Here is a 21,557-nt window from a genome sequence, read left to right on the forward strand (position 1 = left end):
GGTCAAGAAGAGTTGATCCGGTAGTCCAAGTTAGCCATGTTCAATCCTGCACAGTGTTCTCCACCGGTCTTTTAACATAACACTAGTTCGGTTGTTGAAATCACCATGCACCAGAATTTTAGCCCAGTTACCCACTCCAAACTCCTTTATTCCTGATTTCAGTTCCAAGTCTTCTTTGTAAGTCCATCGCTAGGGGAAGAACAGAAAAAAATACTGGATATATGAACAGAGAAAGGTGTTCATGTGAGAGCTAAGCTTATAGCAAATACAAAAGCAAGCTTTTATACAGCTCTCTATAGTTATTACAGAGTACAGATGTCAGAGAGGGTCATTTTGATTTCTTTTGAGCACCACAACTTGACGCTAAATACAACAAAGGTAACCAAGTCAAGTGTTACAACACAGTAACAGGTGTCAACTGGAACGAGAACCACACGCTTCAACATTCACAAGTTACAGGAGGAAAAGAAAAAAAAGAGACATCGGGCAAAGTTTTGCTTCATTCAAAACAGTACAATTTCCAGTATTGTACTTCATTAGCTAATTGAGCCAAGACAAATGCCAAGAAAGCATTTTGTGACACATTAACCTAGGGACTGAGAATCAAGATGCCATTTATCAACAACAAAGGAATTTCAGTGTGCTTAGAAAAACCAAATCCTGTTGTTTAAAACACTGATAGAAGCACAATGATACATACTGCATCTGAAAGTGAGATCAGCCATATCCTCAGGTAACAGCTATGCATTTGTTTTTAGCCATTTGTTGAGCCCACAACTTAAGTCTCACTGTTATGACCTACAACCTTTTTAATCTTTAGGGGATGACATTTCTCTCATAAAAGGAGAGAAAATTACTTGCAGTTATACACCCGTAAGCAGTCCCTTAGAATGAAGCTCTCACGTGTACCACTTCTTCCTTAGTTACTTCTTGATACAAGTATCTCAATACAATTTTAAGACTGCATGCACACAGAGTGAAAAACCCCAATTTTTTAAAAATCAAATGCTTGATTTTTAAAAATTTACAGTAAAGTGTGAGGGAGAACTAAGTATCAACTTTCTTTTATTGGAACTGTATAGAAATATGCATATCTACAACAAATGTTTACAGAACCTATGTATCCTATCATGCTTACTTTTAACTGCTGCATTTTTAATACAGGTATATTACATAGTCTTTTTTTTCACTCTGGAATAGCAACTTTAATATGAAATTATTTTAAAACAACTTATTCTGATAGAATCTCATTCAGAAATGTCTTCAAATCCTTGCTTGCTTAATACACAACTGATCATACTGATGTGTGATCAGCACACCACCTTTGGCAAGCTGAACCACACATCCTCTATGCAAACACAGGACAGGATCCCCAGCTGAAACAACTGTGTAAGAAAAGTGTTTAAGTATCAATTTCTGTTTCAAACTGCAGTTTGATAGCATGTTCTTTCTAAATTTATTCTCCAAGATCTGAAGTGTAAAGACTTACAGAAAAAAAATATAAACTTAAAAATGTTAATGCAATCGAGATGTACAGAGAATCATATTGTGCAGCCGTTCCATTTAGTTTATCTGTGTTCACTTCTGCTTCTTGCACTGGAGAGGTCCTGCCGCTCCTGATGGCCTCATGGACCGTAGTAAGTTATAGGAGACAAATGGTCAATTTTCACAGATCTCATGCAGGCATTTCTGTGAGCACCAGCAGATTCCACATTAAAAATCTGCAACTGACACCCAGGCAGCACTGGCACCCTCTGCCTTTCCTTTGTCTCTTGAATGAGTGAAAATTTCACCTTTTGCCTTGAAAAGGGGACATCTTGCACACATGCACTGGAGTATGACCAGAACAGAGTGCCCATGGGGTGAGCGTGTAAGTGCTTGTGTTTGGTCGTCCTGATGCACCAGTCAGCAAGTAAAGGACCTGTGAAGGGCCTGCGATGGCCAAGAGGCAGGCAAGGGTACTGGGCAGGAAGAGGGGCTGTGCTCATCCTTGGGCATCTGCAAATATTTGGGTGCTTGTGAACCAAGAGAGGCATATGTGTGCTTTCACCAGTGAACTTGCACCTCTACCAGAGAGAGAACAGGAAGGGACTTGGCTGCCTGCATTTATGTCTTATGTGGGTACCACATGTGGGTGACCACAGCAGTCAGCATCCTCTTTGTGTATGTCCTGTGGCTGTGTTCATGCTCAGCTTCACCACCGGGCAAACCTGCAAACAGGAAAGTGGCAGGAGGGTCCCGGGCTGGGGCGGCTGGTGGCTGCTCCAAACATCCCGTAACAGCTTCGTAGCCAGCAGGATCTGTTTGAGTTGTGAATATTCCTGAGATTAAATTTATATAATCCTTATGTGATGGGGGATCAATCCTTTGCTAATGTACCTCCAATGATAAATTTGTAATCAAACCTATACAGCCTTATGGGAGCTCCCAAATGGGGACCTACGCTAAAAAATCCTCAGGTTAATTGGAGCAACTGGATTGGAAAAAAAAAAGCAGCAAAAATATGTTTATAGAACATTAGAAGAGCAATTGGAGGTGTATATGGCTGACAGCCTAGAATGTGTAGTTTGGGGGATGAAAAGAGGAGCTCTGTTCTAGGGCCGGTCTTGTTCAGTATCTTTATCAATTACCTGGACAAGGGGATCGAGTGTGCCCTCAGTAAGTTTGCAGATGACACCAAACTGTATGGTAGTGTTGATCTGCTCGAGGGGTGGAGGGCTCTGCAGAGGGATCTGGACAGGCTGGCTGGATAGGCCGAAGCCAACTGTATGAGGTTCAACAAGACCAAGTGTCAGGTCCTGCACTTTGGTCACAACAACCCCATGCAGTGCTACAGGCTCGGGGAAGAGTGGCTGGAAAGCTGCCCATCAGAAAAGGACCTGGTGGTGTTGGTCAACAGGTGCCTGAATAGGAGCCAGCAGTGTGCCCAGGTGGCCAAGAGGGCCAGTGGCATCCTGGCTTGTATCAGGAATGGTGTGGCCAGCAGGAGCAGGGCAGTGACCGTGTCCCTGTGCTGGGCACTGGTGAGGCCGCCCCTCAAATGCTGGGTTCAGGGTTGGGCCCCTCACTCCCAGAAGGACATGGAGGGGCTGGAGCATGCCCAGAGAAGGGCAATGAAGCTGGGGCGGGGCCGGCGGATGGGGAGCGGCTGAGGGAACTGGGAGTGTTCATCCTGGAGAAGAGGCAGGGGAGACCTTATCGCCCTCTACAACTGCCTGACAGAAGGGGGGAGCGAGGTGAGGATCAGCCTCTTCTCCCTGGGAACAGACAATAGGACAAGGGGGAATGGTCTGAAGTGGCACCAGGGCAGGTTTAGGTTAGACATTAGGAAGAATTTCTTCACAGAAGGGGGTCAGGCTCTGGAATGGGCTGCCCAGGGAGGTGGTCGAGTCCCCACCCCTGGAGGTATTTAAAAGAAGGATAGATGAGGTGCACAGGGACATGGTTTAGTGGTGGGATGGCAGGGTTAGGTTAACGGTTGGACTTTATGATCTTAAAACGTCTTTTCCAGCCTAGACGATTCTATGTACAGGACCTCCTCCTACAAGTAACAGATCACTTCCAACTATCAAATGGATAAGTGGTGTTGGCTATAAAGCAGTGGGGAACCTGAGAGAATCAGGCTATGGCTGACCTTTACAACTGAACATTCAAAGCTGTGAAGAATTGGGTAGAAAGGGAATGCAGTTGCAAAGGACTAACCTCAACTTACACAAATTTAAGACTTGATAAAGCCAACTAGTAGAACAGAGGCAATCGGTGAATTACAGGGGAACAAATCACTTAACTCTGCAAATAATGTACCCAGAGGAAATGTAAATCTCGTGGTCCCTGTCATTAGACACATGCGTACCATCCTGCTTGTGCACAAGGGGTGGCTGGGCAGGACAACCCAGGGCCAGCCAGCATGATTGTCACTGGCACAAGAGGATGCTCAGATAAATTCCTCATCCATGAAGACTTTTTTTTTTTTAAACTTTCTGTTCTCCTAATGAGCTGGAACCCTTCTGAGGATGCTTAAAAGATTCTGCCCTTAAAAGCAACAATTCAGGCACCAGGGATAGGCCAGGTGCTAATTTTGAGTGCCATTCTGCATGGTCCCCCCCTTCTCTTGAATTTAAGCTGCTAAAAGCGGCAGCAGCACTCAGAGGTGAAAGCTGGAGGGTGTCTCTGGGGCAGAAGGAGCTTAGATAACATTCAGCCTGATCAAAATTATATTCTGGTTATTCTGCAACAAGCAAAGATTTGGCATGAACACAAACTGCAAGCTGAGGTATGTGGCGATCAAACTTCCCATCTGGAAGTTGGACTTATTCCAGCTTAATGCAACTATTGGTGCCTCTTCAAGAAACTATGATCACTGATAAACCTCACTAACCAGTGGAAGAACTAAGAGTGGCAGCAGTTGAGCCGTTTTTAAACCGTTAGAAACCTAAAACTTCTCTAAAGTAGTCTACACTATCAAAAACACTTCCCTTCTCCAATACTTCCTGTTCCACAGATCTTTTGCAACATTAGCAGTGAATGGTGGTTTTTTTAAAACTATTATTAAAAGGCCAGAGATTCCATTGAAACCATCTAGTTCATCTAATTTCAGAGCATGCCAGAGAACTTTCCTAAATAAAATCTTTATTCAAGTAACACAGTTACACTTGACCTACAGCACCAGATAATTCAAATACTTCCAGCAGAGACAATCACAACCCTTGTTACTTGTTGTAATGATTAATTACATTTGCTGTTAAAAGCATTGGTTTTCACTTGTTTTGCTTTTAAATCGCTCAGTGAGCTTTTTTTTTTTTAAGAAAAAAAAAAGTCAGTTTAACGTATAAACAAGGAGCCTGCCTTATAGGTAAACCAGAGACTGATTTTTTTCTTTCCACTGAGGAACTACATTGAGCAGTAACTTGCCTCCCCCACCCACACTAATAAACTGCCTGTGCCCTCTGGGATGGCAGTTGTGTAGCCTCTCGCATTGCACTGCTGCGGGATGGCAAGGCTGGTTGAGAGACTGGGCACAATGCAGCACTATGCTTGAACTAACATCATCACAGCGCCTACCCCAGAGCAATGTGATATTTGGCTAGCTCAGAACGCTGGCAGAGCAAGCTCGACTTTGCCAGACAGACTGTGTAGACATACCCTCAAGTATCTAAAAGATCTTGTTGTTCCTTAGAGTCAGTTCTGCCCTAGTAACCTGTCTTCCTTTGATTATGCATTCTGGGACTCTTCTCAGATTCTCCCCACACACCCCAAGTTTAAACATACAGAATTTTTTTCCATACAGGTCTAACTAAATTCTGAAAACACAGCTTTTCAGACACATTCTTTAATTTATGCAAACTGCCAGTCAGATTTTAGACAACTCTCAGGACCTGCCATACACAGGTTATGAAGTTGAGTACAAACAGTTCCCTAAAATCTGACACTTGCATCCCCTAGTTTAGGGATGAGAAAATAAAGTATACTTCCTTTCAATAGCACTGCAGACTCTTGTATGCAGCTAACTGAAAACACAGCAATGAAAGGCTGAAAACGGGCACTGAACCATTGCAATGAAATGCCATTTACAAAACAAGACCAAACAATGCCAACATTGAAAGAGGGACTACATGGAAAAGGAAGTTCTAGAAGTCAACAGCTCTGACATTCACTGCATTCTTTCATGCATGCAGACAATTTTATAACCCAGATAACTGAGCAGATTTATTGTTTAAAAGGCCAATATCATTGCTTTCTATACAGTATTTATGAGAAGTCTCACTGGCAGGGAGTATGGCATAAATTTCAGGCAAATGCCTAATTTTCTAAGTGTTTAAAGAAACATAGTTCCAAATTTTAATTTCTTTCAAGTTTTTACAAAATTTTGAGTTCTTTGCTACTATCATATGCTGTTTTCTGTAAATTTAGTTTTCACATTTCAATTAAGGTTGAACTATGACAACAGGATTAAGCACGACATCTATTGTTTCTAGTAAGACCTGTGCACAAGATCTAGACCAGGATACAGTGCTTGTAGCTGACCCTGTCAGACTACCCTCAACGTAAAAATAGGTGAATATAAAGCTGTCATTAGCTCTGTCAGTTGTGGTCCAGTTAGTTTAAGTCTTGATGTTGAAAACAAGACAGATGCTTACCTGCAACTGGCTGACAAAGTACCTATCCAAGCATACATTGGAATAAACAAGCAAATCCAGTAAATGTTGGTATTTTGGTTTTTTAGGGCATTGGCTGTATTTGCAGTTTTTAAGGAGTCTCTCAGTGATTTAACTATTCCTGAAACTTATAAGAAAGTGAAAAAGTGTTTATGTGTAGCAGGGGGCTCCAAGGACAGAGGAGCTCTTGCTAGAACCTCAACCAATCTGAGGACAGCATGTAACTAAGATTTAACTAGTACTTCAACTGCAGTAAAAACGCTTCAAGAATTAGGAGTAAGTACAACTCTCCTCAAGGACAGTCTGAAAAAAACATAAGCAGGTTTGTCCTTCCCTGTTATATAAAAAAATGAAATGTCAACATGAACATCAGAAAGATGAAACCCACTCACACCAAAGTGAATGCATGTTGATAATTTGCACCGTTGTCTAAACAGAAAGACTCCATATTGCTTCCTAAGAAACATTCTCAAGAGGAATTCAATGATGGGAATACATTTATTTAATATTAATTTCATTCAGAAGTGTTTACTGTTTTATCGTAACTGAAGAAAATTGGCTATGTGCAAAAACCAGTTTGTAACAGTTCACCCCAACATCAAGTCAACTTCAAATTCCCTTCTATTAAGGCAATACACTTCTGTACTTCCCACCAATAGGGAATTCTAGCATTAGTGAACTCAGTAGAATTATTTTTAAGTAATTCAATGAAGTAGGTCTACCCACAAAGAGAATGCAAAGGACTGAAATACAGCGGTGTAAAAAGACCCTATTATTTGGTTTATAAAAACTACAATAGCTTCCCAAGTAAATATATGTTTTCACCTCATATAAACAAAGTACTGAATTATAAATTGCTAAATCTTTAACTTTCTAAATGGGAAAACAAAAAGTCCTTGCTGTTTGCCCAAAACTCTCATGGGCAAATGACATCCTGAATTCTTTAATCCAAACAGTGGAAAGAATTTTTTATTTTTTCACATTTTTAAAAGAGACTCAGACTAAGTTTTAGAAACAGTGTATTTCAACAAATTAAAGGCTCATAAGCATTAGCAACAATATTTGAGTCTGCACAGAAAGAGTTCTTTTCTTTTTCAAAGACAGGAATTCAAACCTAAAAAACAGTTTCAGGAGCTGTAGCACAGCTTGAGTAACGTAGAGAATCTTAAACACAGGCATCTTGGAGACAAAGTCAAATAAAGTCAGGAAAAGTATTCTATGCAGTGCAGATGAATTTTATCTCCGTCTAGGACAGAGAATGGGTACAAACCTGTCTTCTTCGGCAAGAATCTCCATCTCCATGTTTTTCCACATTTTGCAAGCTGTTCAGACCTAGAAGACAGTTAATATACATCCAAGACCAATGAGGAGTCAACATTAAGGCAGCAGTTTTGCATTCTACAATTTGCATGAGACAAGAACCTACACTATTTTTGATACGCTTTGACAGACAGGGAAAGTGTCAGTGTCTGTCTATATATAAACATACTTTTATGTATGTATACACATGAATCTCACCTTAGTCCAAGGACTTGAAAAATAGTCTGTTCAAAAGAGTCATTATATTTTCTATGCAATAGAGCTCGCAGAATTATATCTTAAACAATTAGGTAAAAATTGATACTTAATAATGAAATATTGTTGTTTTTACCAACATGAAATGTTTCTACTATACATACCACTCTCATTTTACATAGAGAAAATGGAAACTAATCACCCATCAGAGCTATGATACTTTGTACACAGGTTCCATCACTTCTACAGAACATGTGTCAGGTTCGAACTGTGGCAAGCATCAAGGAGTCTGTCCTTCTATGGCCACATGCAGAGGCTATAATGTCATCTCTTCATGGTAAGAGTGTGCTAGTGTTTTTCAGAACACACTTATAAATATTATATAACCCATACTGTAAGTTTTAAAAAAGTAATACCAGGAAGATGCACAAACATCCTCACTTTGTGCATTTTTCACCAGAATTTGTTTTTCCAGTCAGCCAACCTCTTTAGTCCCTTCCCCCCAAAGTTACCTAGGTCAGAATTCAGAAAGAGACAAGTTTCAGTACTCCTCTGACAGCTTTCTTTTGCTCAGAATACCATAATTCCCAGTAAAGCAAACAAGCAAGCACACTCCAAGTGAACTAGAAAATGGTGAATGATTTTGCAAAACAAGTTGCCAGAGCACCTTAAGCCATTTCATAGTTTCCTAAATGTTGCAAGCACAACAATGCTGTTGTGGCAACGAAACAACAGGGAGGTTCCCCCCCCCCAATAATTTTTATATTAATCCAGTCACATTGGATAGCAGTTATCAAACTACCAGCCAAATTTCCTGGGGAGTGGGGGGAAGCATTTGACATTACTTTGTTTTGAAAGTGTAGAAGTAAGCTAATACTCACTCTGAAGAACACTGCGCTTCCGTCTTGAACGAGGCCTGCAAGGAGCGCAGAAATGAAGATATTTAGAACTTCACGAAGTCTTTATGACCAAGAGCAATAGCAACAATTTTTTTTTTACCTTACTGTGGGTTTTTTTATCTCTCCAGGTGACTGATCTGTAATACTCTGTTGCTCTCCCATTGATCTTTGAAAAAAAAAAAGCCAAAAAAAATTTCCTAAGCAGCAACTTACCATTTATGTGATTCATCAGTATTTTAATGAAAGAAAAGCCCAAGATTTCTCTACAGAAACAGTGACATGCAAACAATAACTGCTTCAATCCATTAACCCTCTTAACCTCACCTCCCTATAACTGGAGGAGAAATACACAAGACATTACACATTTAAGTTGAAGACACGAGGCATTTCACCTCCACCATTACACCTACTGTTTTCGTACCTTCTTCATAATCTAGGAATTATTTCCATAGGTTTTTGATCAAGTCTTTCATTGTACCTCTCAGATGTAATTGTGTCAGGAGCTGTCCTTCTAAAATAAGTCTTATGACTTATCTTCCTGTCTACTCTATCTGCATCAGTCAATTTCCTTAACTAAACGATGCCAAGTATCCCAAGTATAAAACTGCAGAAATACAAGCTCTATCCCAACAAAAGACTACAATTTATTCTCCATGAAAAACAATTGGTGATAAATCTAGAATATTAATATTTTTCAAAATAAAGTCAAAGCAGCTCAGTTCCTTCCCCCCTCCTAAGTTCCCCCAACATTTCTTAGAAAAGCATGTAATTGTTTTCATGGTTCACGTTGGCAGAATCGTGAAGCAATGTAACTATTCCAAATCACACTAGTAACACTAATTAGGAGAATCCTGTGTTCAGCTGCAAGGAAAAAGTAACAGACTAATTCCCTTTCCTTATCCTCCTTCTTCTCCAGACAACTTATGGTCTGAAACTAGGAAGGCAGGACTAAAAGCTTAGTCAAGCATAAAGAGGGAGAAAAAGAGTGAAGTACTTCCAAGTTTTTATTGTTATACAAGGCTGACAGCTGTTTAAACTGAAAAATGTGCATCTTCAACAAGTACTTAAACTTAATGCCAAGCTATTTGATGTAAATAGCAAAAGTAACAGCCATAGAAAAAGCTTAGAGAATGTGCTTGTAGTTAATTTTCTGTTGGGCAGCAGTTTGGAATTTAACATCCTTCCTTCTACCTACTCTTAGTTCTACAAGTTTCAAGTTACTGCATGTCCCTCAGCAGTATAATGCTTAATACAAACCTTTGTTCTGTTTCCAAATTCCTTTTGTCATTTTCATTGACATTCACAGTTTCGTCTTGCAATGCTGTTGCTCCCAGTCCTTTAGACTCTACCTGTTTTGTGGCTGCCTGTCAGAAGTGGAATTGATACTTTAAAATTAGAGCTAGCCAGTACCAAGGTAGCAGTTTACACTAAAATCTACTCTCTATTAGGACATAGTCTACTCTATTAGGACTAACAGTGCTTATTTCACAGACCCTTCAGAGGTATTACCATTAAAATAAGTACTTTCGAAACAACTGTAGTGTTAAAATTGAAATCCATCAAGATCTTTATCAGCTAATAACTCGGGAGAAATTTTAGTCATAGCCTCAAGTGATATTTACATGGACACACAGAAATACAACAGATAGTTGCATAATGAGTGAACATATAGATGCATGAAATAAATGGGGGAGATTAACTAAAACTGCAAATATTATCAAAGTACTCGAAAGTCTGTTTTTTATAACTAGATTAGAAACTGAAAACTGACAGGCCTTACAAGTTCATCTAGTTCTGTAGCACATGACAGGATCAAGCATACCTATAACACTTTCAAAAGACGCATATCTAATCAGACTTTAGGCTTGTATTGTAACTTTTCCTGTATTAGCAAAAAGAATCGCGCAACATCCTGCCTAAGCTTTTAGCCACAAACTAAGATTATTTCTCCTTCATTCCCAAGAGGAGGAAGGAACAGTTCATTACTTTTTATAGAATGTCCAGAGGACTGCAAGATTTGTACTTTTCCCTAGATTCCTCCCACTTACTTGCTATAATAACTAACACCTACAAAAAAATAATCACTTAGTCCACATGAGGTCATTCTTGCCACTTTGCTATCAACTTTCTTCTCCAGTATCTTAAGGTATACTCACTGCCCAAACCATAAAAAAAGTCCTGGTTGTACACCATCATTATTAAGCAGAGCCAACCTTCTTCTATCCAACACTCTATATATCCCAAAAGGTGATCTGTTTTGCAGCACTCAAAGATCAAAACGATTCAAAGTTGAAAGATTCATTACAGGCCCAATATTAACTCTTTCTGCTAGCCAGTTGCTCCCACTTTTCATCTATTTCCATTTTTAAGGCTTTCTTTTGCTTCCTGTTAAGTTTTTGTCACACATCCAACTTTCAGTCTTCTTGAAATCTTAACCTGTACTTCAGAGTAACTTGCAGAATGTCTCAACATCTATAAGAGTCAGATAATATAAAAACGTTCTCCTTTTCACTCATTCATCCACAAAAATACTGGAAGGTATTCTGGTCACAGAATACTTGCAATCACAGAAGAAAGTGTTTCACTGTCAGAAATTTCATAACTACCCGAACTACTGCATCTTTCAGCTGTTAAGTTTTCAAAAGACTGGCTCTTTTACAGTGGTTGGTGGTAGCAAAACACACGCGAAAGTGAAGACATGTTTCCTTACAAATGATGGGTAGAAAGGATTTAGTTATAAAAAAGTTTAAACCCACTATATTGTATTTTAAAAGTTATATTAGCTTTCAAATTGTACTTGTCCCTAAAAATAATTCTTTTGAAAGAGAAGTTAAGGTTATAAAGAAAAATTAAAGAGTATTCAGATCAGTCCTTTCTTGGCACAGGACCTTTTTCCTTGTAATGCATTATCTGCAGACTGTTTTTAGGGCAGCTAACCTGTAAGAGTTTCTTGAAGCACAAGAATTTCATCAACAGTAGGAGCTGCAATCTTGTAGATTCCAAGCTTGACAATAACCTAGAAAAAGCAGCCTACAAAAAAAATCGAGCAATATAGATCACCTTATGGTGGATGAAAAGCTAGACATGAGCAGACAATGCTTGCTCACAGCCCAAAAAGCCAACCATATCCTGGACCATATAAAAAGAAGGATGACCAGCAGGTCGAGGGAGGTGATTCTGCCCCTCTACTCTGGTGAGACCCCACCTGGAACACTGTGTCCAGCTCCAGAGTCCTCAGCAAAGGAAAGACATGGACCTGCTAGAGCAGGTCCAGAAGAGAGCCACAATAATAAGAGGGCTGGAGCACCTCTCCTATGAAAAAAGGCTGAGATAATTGGGGTTGTTCAGCCTGGAACAGAGAAGGTTCTGGGCAGACCTTATTGCAGCCTTTCAGTAGTTAAAGAGGGCCTATAAGAAAGACAGGGACAAACTTTTTAGCAGGGTCTGCTGCAATAGGACAAAGGGCAATGGTTTTAAACTAAAACAGGGCAAATTTAGACTAGATACAAGGAAGAAGTTTGGTGGTTTTTTTTTTTTTTCTCTCCACTGAGGGTGGTGAAACATTGGAACAAGTCGTTCAGAGAGGTGGTAGATGCCCCATCTGGAAAAACTCAAAGCCAGGTTGGATGGGGCTCTGAGCAACCCGATCTAGTTGAAGATGTCCCCGCTCACTGCAGCGGGGTTGAACTAGATGACCTTTAAAAGGTCCCTTCCAACCCAAACTATTCTATGATTATATTTCTACATATGGCACCAGAAGAGAGAGAAAAGAGATTAACACAAAGGTAGAGCGTTTTTCTGTAGGCAATGTAGGGTACACTGCTGGGAAACAGTAATGCATACTGCACAGCAGAAGCAGGAACTCTTCACAAAGCTGCCTTCTCCATGTCCCAGAGTAACTCAGTCCAAAGTAAAGACTTCATGATATTTGCAACATTACTGCAGGCAGTAGGACGGATGTGCAGGAAGTGGGGGTGCAACACAGAGGGCCTAGGTATGCTAGTATGGAGTTCTGGGCCTTCTCCAACACCTCCAAACCTCCATCTCCTCTTAGGCTCAAAGCAATACCCTTGAAAAATAAGCTTGAAAACTGACAGCGAGTGAAACCATTAAAAGATATTGTATTATACTCTGAATGCATTTAATAAGTTCTCTAGTCTTTCGGGTAAGAAAATGAAAACCTCAAAGGAACTTCAGGTTTGTTTATTTAAGTTTTTCTTCTTATTACCTTCAGATGTTTGTGCCTTTGTAATTGAGTAATCCAAGATTCTTTTATAGGAAGTAAACATAAGAGAAATTCTTTACAATCCTCCTGAAGATGAACTGCAGGAGGAATGTCGTTCTTGTCAATTTTAAATCACTTTTGAGCAAGATGGTTTGTGAGGAGCTTTTTTATTTACAGGAAAACAGCAATAGAAAACTACTGTCTCAACTCCTCTGACATTCCTAAAGCTTTTAACCCAATTAAAAGGTCTTAAGCTTTTAGTTTTAGTGTAAGAAATCATACAGACTTAAAATAAACTGTAAATATACAGTTACATTATCTTTTAAGGAGTCTCAGATCAGAACTGCTTCTCTTAAACATACACTAATGACAGACCTCATTTTAATTATGCTTTTTTCCTAACTATTTTTCTTTTCAAAACAATTGTGGAAGAAACATTCACAGAAGATATTTTAGAGGAACCTTACTCCTACTAAACTTTCTCCTAATCATATATTAATTAAAAAAAAAAAAAAAAGAGTTGAATAAGACAATCCAAAGGAAGATAAAGGTTACTTTTAATCTAATACAATAACTGAATATTGTCTAAACAACTCCCTTGAAAGTATAACTCTAATCTGATCAGGTGCCTCTTTTGAAATAAGTTCTGAAAATAGTTTTGACATACCTGTATTAAGAAGTTAGTTTCATTTTCTTTCATGTAAAGTTCAATGTAAGACTTGATTTTACTTATCAAAAGATTGTAACTGAAGCTTTGGAGAAGGGGAACATATGGATCCTTGCTTTTAATCACAGTTGCCAGCTTCACCCTTAAAGGCTAAGAAAAGCACAGCTTTACACAACACAAAAATATATCCTGCAGTAAACTTGGCATCTATGCTAAACAGGAAATACATAAAGCTAAACATTATGATTATATAGTTTTCTGAATATGCCTATAGGACTTCATGCTGCAATTTGAAAGATTCTGAAGTTCACTAGGCATAATACCAGGAGTTTACTTTACGTGCTCAGTAAATGGTTAAGTGTAACTTTCCAGAGATCCTCATTTTCATTACCTTTATGAATAACACTGAAAGCGGGGTTATCAATGGAGCAAAACCACCCAGAAAAAGCCACTCAGTACTGAGTTCTCTTTTTGCATTTGCTGCCTCAAAAAGACTGCCATTGAAAGGGGTTTACAGTGTTCAGGAAAAGGACTGTTTAGTACAGTAGCATTAAGGACACATTGATATGGATAATTGCAACTTCACATTTTGTCTGCCAACCACTCTGAATCTCACAGAGACCAATATAGCCAAGAATTAACTTATGGGTATAGGTTGTGTTCTTACTGATGAATTTGAATACGATTACTACAGCCTACATTTCCAAACATCTGAATCCTCCGAATGAAGAGCGTATCTGAAGAATGTTATACACATGCTACTATTTACATAGAACATGTGTCCTAGTATTCCAGAGGAAGACAGAGGCAGCATTTTTACCTTTTTTTTCTTTTTGCTTGCAGTCCTTCTTTTGCCCTTTTCTCCACCCCAGCAAGTTCAGGTGTGTGCACTAGCTATTATTTAAAGAGCTATGCAATCAAACTTGCATCTTTCCGAATGATGCAGTCAACATCAAATGAGGAGGTGGCCCGACCCACATATGTTGTCTTTTCCAGACGGAGGCGTAATAATATGCACTCTGTACTACAGATGCTAAAGAGCTTTCCTTCCCTGTGATGCTTCAGTATGTAGAACACTAATCAGAGACAATAGAGTGCACTGCAATGGTTCAGAAAACATCAGCAGACTGATTATTAGGCAGTTACTATGTCTCTACCAGCATGCTTGCATGGTCTTTACTCTGAGAAAACAGCAATATCAAATTCCCAGAAACTGTAGTGACACCTCACTCCTCATATGAGGTGGGAAAGGGGCTGAAGTTCAGACTGATGCTGTCCACAGTGAAGAACAACTGCTGCTAGAAGCATTTTACTGCCCCAAATCACCCATTATTTCCATCAGTCCCCTAGCCACAAGTTTAATTTTGTATTTGCAAGCGCCACAGTGCATAAGTGGCTGCATAGGCAGTAATTAGGACAAAGCTATGCAGGTAGCATTTGCTAGCTTCAGAAACCCATTCACCTCTTGTCCTCTGAAAATTAGAGCGTAATGTCAGTTAAGCAAGTTACTACCTTATCTGATTCAGAGTCTGTAAGTAGTCTTTCAAGAACTTCAGCAGCCTCCTTGAAATACCCGTTTTCCATATGGACTGCTACAGTCTACAACAAATGTTAGAACATATGCTGAAATACATTTCACCCAAGATTCAGAAAAAACAAGAGAAGTCATGCTTTCGCAGTGTTGTATGACTTCCAAAATCAGGAGGATAACACATTTAAGGGTTACTAATAACTATCCAGTTACAAGTTAGTTCTGAAGTAATATTAAACCTCATGTATAAAGGCCTAAAACCTCTCCATCAAGCATTTAAGAGGACCCTCACTGATGCAAAATAACCCATACTTACCTACTAAGTATTGATTTCATCTTTCCCTGACTTTCACAGTCACAGTAGCTGTCAACTTGTTTTTACACGTTTCTCTTTGAAATCAAAAAAGTTTTCCAATACAAAGACTTATTTTAAGCAAGAAAGCTCTTCATAATATATTTTAAAGCTCAAGATACTAGTGTTTTGAAATTGCTTGCTCAATTGATATCTCATTTTTTTCAGATTGGCAGCTTTTGAATCAGTTTTGAACTGGGACAAACAGGAACCAATTTAGATAGGAAAAGGTTCCCTGTACAGATCTATTTACTTTGTACTTGAAAATACAACAAACTTAGAAAATTCAGTTCAGCCTGCTAACAGCGCACGCTTTTTGTAAAAGGAGCCCCATTTTAGCAGAATGAATAGATAGCATCCTGAAGCATTTTAAATAAGTCACACAGACCTGAATTTGAATCAAGCGGCGAATATCTTCATGAAGCTTTTCCAGTTTCATTTCTTCCCTTTCAAGTAAAGTCCAGAAAGACAGGGCAGATTCCAAAGGTGAAATTCTTTGATCATTTTCAAAATGGCATTCTTAGGGGGAAAAAAATGGAAAAAAGTATTTAAGAAAATTGAAAGGATATAGCTAAATATATTACATTATTTATACACAACTCAGTAATATATACTATACATAATTTCAATTCCTTTTTCCTCAAATATTTTTTAGTCTCTCTCTTCAGGTGTGTTTAAGAGACCTGAAATAACTGCAGTCTTTTCAAAAAGAGTGGTTCTTCCTACCCTTGCTAACACCACTACTGTTATATTTTTAATGGAGATTATGTATCTGCTAGTTATTGTCCATTTAAAATGCCACTTGCAATAGTGCTGAGTTTAGCCTCATGTATTTGGGCTGGCATTAACAATACTCTTACATTAAGCCTGGCATCAGATATCAAAACATTTGCTATTGATAGTTAATTTTTGGAATATAACCAGTATCCTAAGTTTTTTTTTCCTGAGTCTCTCTCTATATTTCCACGTCTTAACTTGATTATATTTGAAGGGGTTAAGCAGAGAAGGAAATTCAAACAGCTTAACACAAGAGTACCACTGAAAATGCGGAAGCGACCTCCTGTGTCACTGTACAGCTGCACCAACACCACCGTCTGTGCAAACTCCCAGCAAGCAGGACCAGTGACCAGTTGTTCCAGCAGAAATCTAGCCCAGCCAAATAACTATCGCCTCAATACTCTAGCAGCAGTTTCCCAGTCTGGTCATTGCACATCTGCACAAGTCAGTGTGCCAACAGAACAGATGCAGTAGGAGCTGGCAGGTACACAAGACTTTTTTTCTCCCATGGCACTGCCTGCTTAGCTCAAGATGTTCACTGAACTGCTGCCTCACTTATTCCTTCACTTTATATGACTTCATAGCAGAATCTCTCTCATTATCTTCTTAGTCCTTACGGTATTTTTCAGATAGAACCTAAACAATTTAAGTAATACTGAAAAAATAAAGAAATACTACAGTAAAAGACAAAACACTGTAAGTAGTATTATATATATATATACACACACACACACTACAAAAATAAAACACTTCTGTGTTTCTCTATCATTTCAATCAAGTAATATGACACTTCATATTACGTTTATTTTAATATTGTAAAATCAGAGTGCTTAACTTTTAAAGAACTAGCATCTGAAACAGCCTACTCTGTTTTAAGGCTCAGGACAGATTAAATATTTTAATAATTGGAAAAGAATTAGGAAAGCTACCATACAACATATTCTCTTTCCATGTACATCTACATACTACATCTGATGTAAGCACATGCAGTCTCTCTCACCACACAGGTCACTCTCTACACTGATAGGTACAAACACACATTGAATTCATATTCTAAAGTGTTATTATACAATAATAAAGTTTTAAAGCATGATCATAACTTGTATATGATGAACTATTCTAAATATTATTTTGATTCCCAAGTTAATAACACTCTTCTTGATTTAGTTTATCTGACAGGCAACGTTAAGAAATTTCATTTTATAAAAACAGGCCTTTGTGGCACTGCTAGGCTAGAATACACTTTTTTTTCCTTCCATGCTTACGCTGGCAAGACTGCTTTTGAAGTCCTTAAATTCCAATGAGTTTTATCAAGCAGTGAAAACTTGCAGCAAAAAAGTTAGTGTTCCAAGGAACTTGAGCTTAAAAGCAAAATCAGCTTGGCTAACTATTAAGTTGTGAATGCAGCCAAACAGGAGACATGGTAGTAAATAAGACTCCCAAGGACCTACTGCCAGCTGAAAGTCTTACAGCCTTCTGTAAGAAACAAGGGCAGTCATCCTTTTCATCCATATCCTTTATTCCTACTGTCTATCCTACTTTAACCTCTAACATGTGCAGAAAGAAATGCACATTCTGTGCTTTAAACTTGCAGATATTGCCCACTAAGAGCTAGTCAATCTTTTCCAGTATATTTCTTTTGTTGATGCTACTCTGACAGAAAAAAAAACAACCAAGAAAACCCAACCAAACTATAATTTACAAAGCATACAGTTATTCAAACTCAAAGCAGCTAAATCAGTCAGCAACCAACAAAACCCAACCAAACTATAATTTACAAGGGATAGTTATTCAAACTCAAAGCAGCTAAATCAGTCAGCACAGAATAACACTGGTCCTGCATACAGCTCAGTTACATGTGCAATATAGACAGTCCAAAATGTAGAGTTCAGTCATTTGACTTTTTTTATCTATATATGTCCAGTAAAGGCTATGTGAAAACATACCTAATACACCTCTGCACAAGTTCATGCAAATCTATTTAACCAAGTGGGAAAAAAAAAAATAAAAAAAAATCAGAGTATTTACCAAGGTTTTTTCCTTTTGCAGTTCTTATCAAAAGCTGACAGAGATACACTGTTTTTTTCTGATGTGTAGGTATTTTGGAAAGGCCATTAATAAGAGCTGGAAAAGAAGAGAAAAGTTAAGTCAGTCTTGCTCCAGCACTGCCACAGTGTGGCTAGAAATATACTAGACACTGTCTTATCAGATTTTAATGATCAGTTACTACATTTCTAATTCGTTAGGAAAATGATGCAGCACATCTAGTTAATATTCTTCCATGTTAAAAGAACTTAAATCTCATTTAAGAATTTGACCAGAAAAACCTATCCCTCTGGCAGCTCACAACAGTAAACCTAGAAGTGGTAAGGTGCATCACAGCATCTTAAATAAATAGACGAAGTTTTGTTTTGCTCAGGAGCTTACTACAAAAGACAACTGTCTGCTCCAGAGAACATTTCTGTGGAATGCCCACAAAACATAAGCCACATGCAGACTGGTAACCCTTACACATTGCTGTAGCAACCGACAGACCAAAAAAGCAGTGAAAGCTACCAGGAGAGCTTAGTAAGAAATATAAATCTACAAGGGAAATCCTCCTCATAAGGTTGAAAAGTCACAGGAATTATTATGTATTTTAGAATGGGAGCTATCATGAGATTATTTCTATTATGCTGGTTTTTGTGAACTTCGTATTTTAACGTGCTGGATACAGTAATTAAGTCTTCACAGCATAATACAGAAACATTCAAAATGAAAAGTGAAGAATGCATCAAGTGACTTGTCTAAGGTGCAGACTGCACACCCTAGCTCAGGAAGCGTTTATGTACACCATTTGGGGTCAGCCTAGCAAAAGCCAGGATTCTGGAGCATGGGACCCCCAGGTTTTGCAATGACACAACTAGAGCACATAACACATTGTTTTACTTGGAAGTACTCAGCATACTTGTTTATTAGTGTGTGATTTTTTTTCCTATGAATAATGGATAAGTATGAAATTATTAAGTAATTTAATAGCCCCGAATGATAACCTAAACTAACATGAAGCAGGATATTGTCATTTGGTCTCAGAAGAACACATTTACAACTGCTTCAGTGAGGACAGGTGATACAAGAGCTTTTAATTCCTATAGCCAAAATTGGAAGTAAAACCAGAACACTGCTTAGAACAGCAGTAAGACACTACTCATTAGAATCACAAATTCATGCATCTTCCATAGCAGACAGAGTTCAATTTCAGAAAGAGTTTGGATGAGTACAATGATAGAGACAAGCACCGTCATCATGCCCTGGAGATGGAGCCAGAGCTTGGAAATTTTGGAACTAGGCAGAATACTGTAGCTGAAGGATTCTACAGAACAAAAGGGGTCATCCTGACAAGTAGCTGGAGATCTTTCAGCTTTCTCTGTTCTTTTAAGGTGATTTAATTCACAGCAGGGGTGCATTTTTAAAGCAAAATTTCTGTGCGTGGTCCATACAATGAAGCGGTCTCGAGTACACAAATTTAATTCCTTTAGGGCTATTCCAAAGAAAGAGAAACCTTGAAATGTTTACTGCGTGGACACCAGGTCCTTAGCAGCAATTACTCATAAGTAATGCAGACAAACAGAAAGAGACTTAGCCTTAGTAATCTTTTCTAGACTGTTCTCCCTCCCCGCCACCAAGGCAGTTTCTCTATTAATTCATTTGTTAATAGCGCCCTCCATCATAAATTGCTTTCTTCCCTATAGCCAGTCAAATGTATTTCTCATACATTAGAAATTCTAGAAATCTAGAAATCCAGTTCCTTGCCATGTAGACACCTACACAAGCTAGTTCAGGTGTATAGACCATAACATCCTGTCAAGGCAGGAAAGGTATGCAGGGCATGTAACCTTGCCATGCTGTCTTTAAATCCTTAATCCCAGGTAACCTAGCTATTTCTACTTGGCAGTGTACTGAGCTATACAGAAATATCATTTATCTCCTAATCATCTTGTTCCCTTAGCCTTTCTACCTTTCTGCACTTGCTTCAGTTTGAATTGACCTACTTGTTGACAGCCAATCATTATTTCAGTAGGGTCTCACTTTGACATACGCAGGAGCAGTAGTTCTGCATCTCTATAACAAAAACACACCCACTTTTCTAATGCAATATTATGACCGTGCCTAGGTTTCTCCATAGACTTTAACACTTCTGATTTTGTAATCTTATAGCACTAATATGCCCAACTCTGTTACTGAACAGAGCAGGAACAAATTCCAAATTTGCTATTAGTTCCCAGTTCCACAGGACCTTGCATTCTCTGTAGTCTAATTAATTGTTTCTACTAATGCAGTCCTCAAAAGTCTTCCTGTTCTTCTCTGGAGATACTCTAATCTGCTTCTGTGTCAACAGCATCTCTGCTTCCCACCTACACCTTCATGAAATTTCAGTACGAGTCTCTCACTGAGCCACAGTCCCAAGGCCAGCCAAACCAGGAGAAGCACCATTAATAATTTAACCTAGCAGCCCCCCATCCCATGTACTTCATTACGTTATCTTTAGACTTCTTACCCTTACAATGTCTCATGTCAATCTCCTTACTAATCATTCTGCATGCCACTGTATTCCATGCCTTGCAAAAGTTTAAAGTCACGCTATCACATTTATTTGAGTCAAGAACACACACACAAAATTCCCAAGAGCTCTAACCTAGTATCTTCAGTAAAGTTATCTCTAACAGAAAAACCATCATAAATCCATCAAATTTATCTGAGACCTAGACATTTACTTCCAGCTGTTAACTACTCACTCTTCAGCATTTCTAATTTTAAATACATATTTTTCCACTTGAAATCCAGTCACCAGACTTCATTCCACCTTTGCCTGCCAGACTATAGTTCCTTGAAATACTTCTAGTCTTCTACCATAACCCTGAATATAAACTCAAGGAACTCAGTGTAGTGAAGTAATTCTGCTCTGGGTTTTACAACGTTTGCATCTCTTCACTAAATCCTCTTCAAGTTTTCATTAGCCTTGAACTCTCAGCATCCGAGGCCACAGCTTCAGTACCTGCTAGTGATATATAGGAAACCATAAGATACATGCTAGCTTCACAGAATCACGATGACAGATTAACACCGACGCTTGCATTCACCTCATCACCTAGAAGACCTCACCCCCAGCCCCTCAGTAACCACTGCTTTATTGCAACAGTTGGGTTTGCTTCCCTCCCTGGAATCGCTTCACTAAAGCAGCAAGATTCCCCAAAACTGTGATCATCTTACAGTACTCCAGCAGAACTGCCCTTTGCACGCTAAATTCAAACACCAGGGGATTAAAAAAAAAAACAACAAAAAACCAAAAACCCAGCCTGCAGTGTTTTACTTGCACCACGTGCAAACGTTGCTGATACCGTTAAATCGCCTCAACGGACTACCCGGTACGAATCTTCCTCAGCCGCCCCGCAAGCG

The 21,557-nt window shown here is 38.9% G+C and overlaps 1 protein-coding gene across 1 annotated transcript in view; it reads right to left on the reverse strand.

Annotated features, from left to right (window-relative positions):
• The window catches only part of TERF1 (telomeric repeat binding factor 1), a 21,890-nt gene extending 2,485 nt beyond the window's left edge, over positions 1-19,405 (reverse strand). The window contains exons 1-10 of the mRNA XM_035890086.1: positions 19,309-19,405; positions 18,150-18,245; positions 15,733-15,863; positions 14,974-15,060; positions 13,462-13,611; positions 9,827-9,933; positions 8,670-8,735; positions 8,552-8,586; positions 7,426-7,487; positions 1-189 (exon numbers count right to left, since the gene is read on the reverse strand). Of these exons, the coding sequence (XP_035745979.1) occupies positions 31-189; positions 7,426-7,487; positions 8,552-8,586; positions 8,670-8,735; positions 9,827-9,933; positions 13,462-13,611; positions 14,974-15,060; positions 15,733-15,863; positions 18,150-18,245; positions 19,309-19,405 (990 nt within the window). The 3' untranslated portion in view covers positions 1-30. The remainder of the gene's footprint in view (positions 190-7,425; positions 7,488-8,551; positions 8,587-8,669; positions 8,736-9,826; positions 9,934-13,461; positions 13,612-14,973; positions 15,061-15,732; positions 15,864-18,149; positions 18,246-19,308) is intronic.
• Positions 19,406-21,557: the final 2,152 nt, after the last annotated feature.

Source organism: Egretta garzetta, unplaced genomic scaffold (assembly GCF_000687185.1).
Source record: "Egretta garzetta isolate BGI_Z169 unplaced genomic scaffold, ASM68718v1 scaffold251, whole genome shotgun sequence".
Taxonomy (NCBI): domain Eukaryota; kingdom Metazoa; phylum Chordata; class Aves; order Pelecaniformes; family Ardeidae; genus Egretta; species Egretta garzetta.